Source organism: Rhineura floridana, chromosome 4, assembly GCF_030035675.1.
Source record: "Rhineura floridana isolate rRhiFlo1 chromosome 4, rRhiFlo1.hap2, whole genome shotgun sequence".
NCBI classification, from domain to species: Eukaryota; Metazoa; Chordata; class Lepidosauria; order Squamata; family Rhineuridae; genus Rhineura; species Rhineura floridana.
This window is the reverse complement of record NC_084483.1, coordinates 151,624,350-151,630,349: the sequence shown is the minus strand read 5'-3', so window position 1 is coordinate 151,630,349 and position 6,000 is coordinate 151,624,350. Positions and strand designations below refer to the sequence as shown.

Genomic DNA, 6,000 nt, shown 5'->3' with positions numbered 1-6,000 from the left:
CACCCATCCCAACAGAGTCCCCTATTTCTCCCTTATATTTGCAGTTATTAAGCTATCACAGTTGGATCAGAGCTAGGGCACTACGGTGATGGAAAGAGAAGAGGCTCCTGGGATCTGCCAAAATGGCTGTCTGTACCCAGTTCTTCTCCATCCTTCTCTGATTTGTTTGGCACATAGACATTATCTGCTAGCATCAATTTTGCCACATTATCTGCTAGCATCAATTCTGCCAAGCTGTAGGTTGGTCTTGCCCCCCCCATCCCTTCCCTTATACCACTTCCCATGATTCACACACAAAGAGACTAGAAATATGGTAAGTTCCTTTTCTTTTTTACACAAATATATACAGGGTATTATACACATCTCTACACAGACACAGTGCCAGTTAGAACACAGCTCCCTGCTGGGGGGGGGCACCAATGGACACATCCATTAATCACCTGCATAGGCCAGACCTGCACTACAGCTGTATATCCAGGGAGATCAGAGCCATCCCAGTTGTCCCAAGTTGAGGTTGTGGGGCTGATGCAGATAGGGCAGTGGTGGCTGGGCTTAGGAATATGGTGCCAAGGGACCAATACAGGCATGGACAGGAAACCCTGGCATGGAACACATACTATTTCTAGACAGTATCCAAGAAACATCCTTGGAACAAACTATTAAAATAAAACCCACGTGCATTCTCCAGCAGCAGTGCAGCTGAGTATGTGGTGGCAATGATGACAGTGGGAGATCAATGAGGGATGCTCTAAACACAGGCTCCTACACTCCTCCCCACCAGCTCCTAGACGCCACCACAAGCTATGGCCCAGCAGCTTCCAAGGGCGAACTGAGCTCCTCAAACTCTCGTGTCTCCTCCTAGAAGGGAGTGCGAAGTCCAGCTCCTTCTCCCTGTTTTCTGGGGTTCCCAAGTCAAAAAGCAGAAAGCAAAGGGCTTCTTGCTTGTTTTTTGTGACTCTGTGACTTGCGCAGTCTTGACTGTGCCTGTGTTCCAGCTCCCTGCTTTTACCATGGAGATATATCGTCCCTCTGTAGCCCTGCCCAGTGTTAAGAGATTGAGACTTGGTCTAGTCATATCTTTAAAAAAGCTTCAAGCCCCTGGCAGGAAGAACAAAGACAGTTAATTACACCCACCTCCGCTTTGGAGGGTTGGGATTGGTCTCTGCTTCTATTAACACTGGTAGCATCCCTCAAGGATTGCTTATGGCAGGGGAGAAACAGAGTTGTGGAGGCAAAGGGAATGCAAAATTTAAGCTAAACAGCAGCCTGGCCTTCTTTCTGTGTTTGTGTATGTGTATCTGTGCGCATGTGTTGGAAAATGAGCCTGATTCAGATAAAGGGACTCAGCTCAAGAATAAGAATAGACTGAATCTAATCAACAGGCCGAGTGTCCCCAGCTGAAGGCAAGACTCACCAAAAGTGCAAGGGAATCCATTGCTTCTCCACATCCCCAAAAGCCACCCCAAAGGGTGGGGCATTCCTATCGAGACCCCTGGCTCCACCTGTGTTCCTTCTAGTTCCCTCTCCCCTCTAAGGCTGGAAAATGCCTTTCCAAATAGATTTAAAGTATCCACAGAGATTTATTCTATTACACCCTTTGGCTCACACCAATCTTACAAAGCCAAACAGCCCTATTCATTGGGGAACCCCAACCTTCTGTGCAAATGATGCAAACAGGTGGGATGGAAGTTCTACAGCAACCCTTTGAAGAGAAAGCTCAGGAGGCTGCGACACCTCAAGTCATAAGGCAGTTCCTTGGAGTCGCATGCAAGGCAGTGAGGTTGGTCCAAGAAGAGCTGAGCTGCTGATGACTGAATGCACAGGAGGCCTGAAGCGACGTGCCAAGGCAAAGCTAGAAAGCTCCACAGCACCTGGGATCCAGTGGTCTCACTCTCTCTAGCAAGTCTTTAGAAACCCAACCTTCTTCTGCCTCCCTAGAAATTAGACTGGGCTAGAGAGCATTTGGGTTTTAGTCAGTTTCAAAGATAAAACAAGTGTGCAAAAATGCTGCTGCAGAGCCCAAATAATTTTGTCTCTGTTTCAAGACTCCTGGTCTTGCTTAACATGGTCTATCATAGTTGTTTGGATTGGGAGGGGAAGAGACGTACTGTCAGCCTAGTGGTGACAATTGTCTTTGTCAATCCCCTGCATTCCCCTTGCCCTGCAAGGGGCTCTTTTGCCAATGGAGCTGCTTTTGCCACTAGCAGCTGCTCATGGGGAGTCTCTGTCATTAGGTGGCACTCTCCAGTTGCGGCTTTCATCGGGGAGCGTTCATGGCAGCAGGGCCCTTTTCTGTACAATCCCTCTGGCTCTAGTCTGCTCATGTCTGCAGCCTTCCCTGGACAGACAGAGTGGAAAGGGCTGGCCAAGACTGCAGTTGCCATAGGGGTTGCGTCTCAGGCACCAGAGATGAAATTCTTGCTGATGCACAGGCATGGAGGCGATTTATATATAGGTTAAAAAACAGCTCCGCTTGGCTGGAATCCCTGATCCCAGCCAGGTTCAAAGCCACTCTCTCTTCGTTTGGAAACTCAGTACCTTGATTAAAGCTGAGTTCTTTTGTAAACCTAATAATTAGTGTTTTGTGATTCTAGATACAGGATTGGAGAACGGGGGAGCATGTGCTCCCTGGGAGGAGACTTTTGCCACTGGGAAGCATCCTGGCGTCTGTTGCCCTTCCTTTTGCTTCACCTCCCCACCCTCCACCCTCCAACCACAATGGAGCAAAGAGCAGAGTCATGCTCCATCTCTGCTCCAGCTCAGGTCTGTAGGGTTTTGGAAAGGGTTAAGGGTGGGCAGCTTTTAAGAGAAAGCTCCTCCCATCCCGAGAGACGAGGACAGAGGGAGGGAACAACATAGGCAGACCAATAGGAAAGAGAGGGAATGGAGGTCCGATGGAGAGGTCTCTTCTGACCTCGAAAGGAGCAATAAGGCAGCAGCCGGGTGGGCGGGCGGGCAGGCAGGAGCAGCAGATACGGTGCCTGTCCTGGGCTGTCCTTTCTTCCACTTCCTTGGTCTCTCTCACTCACTCACTCATACACACACGTACACAGTACCCAGCAGCCTCGTCAGCTCACAGGACTCCCCGCCCCCTCTTGCATTCCTACATCCCTAATGATGGATCTCATTTTCTATCAGGCTGTCTTCGCATGACTGGAAATCCGTATCATTCATGCCATTTGGGTTGATGAGCTCCTCGTCCTGGGACCCCTGTTCTTCAGACTCTGCCACGTCACCCTCTGGTGAAGAATCTTGCAGCACTTGGGCAATGTACTTCTGCTGTGGAGCCGGTATAGAAAAAGAAAAAGAAAACAATGGATCAGTTCTCTCTCTTTCTCTCTGAGCACCCTGGCAGTATAGTATGATGGGTAAACTGCCATGCAGTGGAATAGCTTTGACAGCAAAATGGGGGCGGGGGAAGGAGAAAAAAGAGCTTAGGTTGAAATGGTAGACAATGGTTGCTACAGTGTCTGAAGTGTAGCAATTTTAGTACTTATAGTCAAGGTTAATTTCATGAGGATCCTGAGACATCCAGTAGGAAAAACACAGTTTTGCAGGTTCGAAAAACTGCACTGAGGACCCCCCATAGCTTGGATCTGATGTTTCCTGCCCTGAGCCTTAGCATCAAGAATTCTGTCTTCCTTTAGCAAGCCTGAAGGAAGCCACTGAGGTCTCCTTCCATATGCCCTGCTTATTCAGGAACTCCTCACAGTAATATTGTGGCAGCAATTCAGACCTTGCCTTATCTGCAACCAATAGGTCTGCCTCAGCAAGGTATCTTAGCTTCAGTTCCTCATCTATAAAATGAGAATTGTGGTGACTTCTCTCACTGGATATGTTACAAGGACAAAAACAGGCAAACACCCCATTTCCTGATCCCTCACAAGAGACTCTAATGCAGACTTTCCCAACCAGTGTGCCTCCAGATGTTGTTGGACCACAACTCCCATCAGCCTCAGCCAGCATTGCCAATGGTCAGGAAAGATGGGGATTGTGGCTCAACAACATCTGGAGGCACACTGGTTGGGAAAGGCTGCTCTAATGTGTCAGTACAGTACCATTCACTTGACAGGAAGTTGCAGTTCCATGCAAGCAAAACGATGGCCAAGTGGACCATTTTCCTCCCTTGCGCAGCAAATAGGGAAACCAGCTAATGCGGAAGCTCTGTACGTGCACCAAAGTGCACATGGGGCTCTGAATCAGAGTGAAAGGTAAAAATTTTTAGCACAACTAAAATGTGTTAAAGGGATGATGACATCAAATATGATGATAATAATGCAGGCTCTCTCTGTTTTCTATATTTGTGAAGAAAACCAATCTGTTGTCAAGTTGTTGGGTTTTTTGTTTAACTAAATGGATACTCCGGAGTTTGCCAGGCCTCCAGAAGCCATGTGGAACACTATATTGTGCCTCCATAACACACCTGCAGCCATTAACATTTCCACAGTGCTTGTTCACAGACGATTTCGATCTCAGGGGACTTGGGGTGCAGGGAAGGCGTGAACCACAAAGCCTCAAATGAATGAGTAATTCCCATTCCACTTAAAACTAATCTGTATTGGGAAATGACACCCCAGCTCTTTCTGCAGCACTCACAGCATATGCCAATGCATTAGAGTCAGAAAAGCAAAAGGGGTACTGACCAGTCTGGTTTCACTGTCCAGCTGAGAGACACAGGTAGAAAGTGAAGAAACAGCACAGGGGAAGGGAAAAAGGAGGTTGCAGGGCCATAATCTCGGACAGGGCCAGCAACAGAGAAGCCTATTTTCTGCCCATGCTTGTTGGATGCTGCCCGTGTATAGCCAAAAAGGTGGGAGTCTGACAGGAGTTCTGTAAAGGCCTCTTCCTCCTCCCCAAACTCAGACATAAAAGGACACAGAACATCTGGTGTTGCAGAAGGCAAGTGGAGGAGCTGGAGACTCACGGCTGATTTAGGAGCAGGTGGGTGGTTAGCAGCAGGACGTCCATTTTCCCTTCCATCCACAGCATCCACCTCTGTGTGATCAATCTGGAAGACAATGGCATGTGGCATGAAACCAAAGCAAAGGTAGCAACTTACCAGTTCCATCCCTGGCCTACTCTGAATGCTGCAGAGGGTGACAATCACCGCAGGGTTTGCTCCAAGGTGTTGGAGTTCAGGTGCTTTACATGTGGAAGAGGAGCCGAGGGAAGTTCTGAGCCTCCCCAACCAGAACACTCTTAAGGGCCAATTTATACATTACTGCATCACTGCGGAAGCTACTTCTTCGCAGTCTCTTCTTGCATGGCTCCTGAAATGAAAGAACCATGACAGTGGGTTCCCATGCTAGCTTTGTCCTCCAATGGGGAGGGACCACATCATTGGCCCTGCCCTCATAGCTCCTTCAGGCAGGTGTGATGCATGCATGACTAAAGTGGCTGTGGGAGAAGCTGTGGAAAAGCACCACCTCTGCTGCTGCAGTAACATATGAAGAGGTCCTCAGATTGCCCACAGCAACGCAGCAGCTCTCTCTTTTCAGCAGCAACTACATGCGGCAAGGGCAGAAAGACCATGATGAAAGAAGAGATTAGGAGGTGTTCTTCTCTCAGCTCAATATGGAGTCTGCCCCGGACAGGATGTTTCTGCAATTGCATGTATATGTGTCATGGCACAAGAGGCCAGTGGACACTTTTCATGTATGTACACCAGCATGCATGGGACTTTTCCTATCTCTACAACACAGGAAGTATGCAAACAGGTGTGCCTAGCATCCCTCCCCCTAAAAAAAACCTCAACCCAAATCTTTAGGCTGCCCCTGCAATTCTCCTGCAATTACCTTGTAATTGTGAGCACTGAGGTATTTGAAGTGTCCAAAGCAGACGTGACACAAGCAGATCACGATGGTGATGACAAGAACCACGAAAGTAAACATGGATGTGAAAGCCAGGAACCCTGAGGAATGCAAATAAGCACTGTCAAGGTTGCCAAACATATTATTTGGGGGTGGAACCAAGATGCCAAAGAAGGTCCCTGTGGCTTGT

General features: G+C 48.4%; 1 protein-coding gene across 4 annotated transcripts in view; it reads right to left on the bottom strand.

The window, feature by feature from the left end:
- Window positions 1-309: 309 nt before the first annotated feature.
- Window positions 310-6,000, bottom strand: part of TMEM63B (transmembrane protein 63B) — a 108,300-nt gene continuing 102,609 nt past the window's right edge. For 3 of the 4 annotated variants that reach the window (XM_061624820.1, XM_061624821.1, XM_061624819.1), the window contains 3 exons: window positions 5,796-5,911; window positions 4,925-5,008; window positions 310-3,279 (listed from right to left, as the gene is read on the bottom strand). In XM_061624820.1, coding sequence (XP_061480804.1) covers window positions 3,112-3,279; window positions 4,925-5,008; window positions 5,796-5,911 — 368 coding nt within the window. In that variant the 3' untranslated portion in view covers window positions 310-3,111. The remainder of the gene's footprint in view (window positions 3,280-4,924; window positions 5,009-5,795; window positions 5,912-6,000) is intronic. The other variant, XM_061624818.1, reaches the window with a different exon arrangement.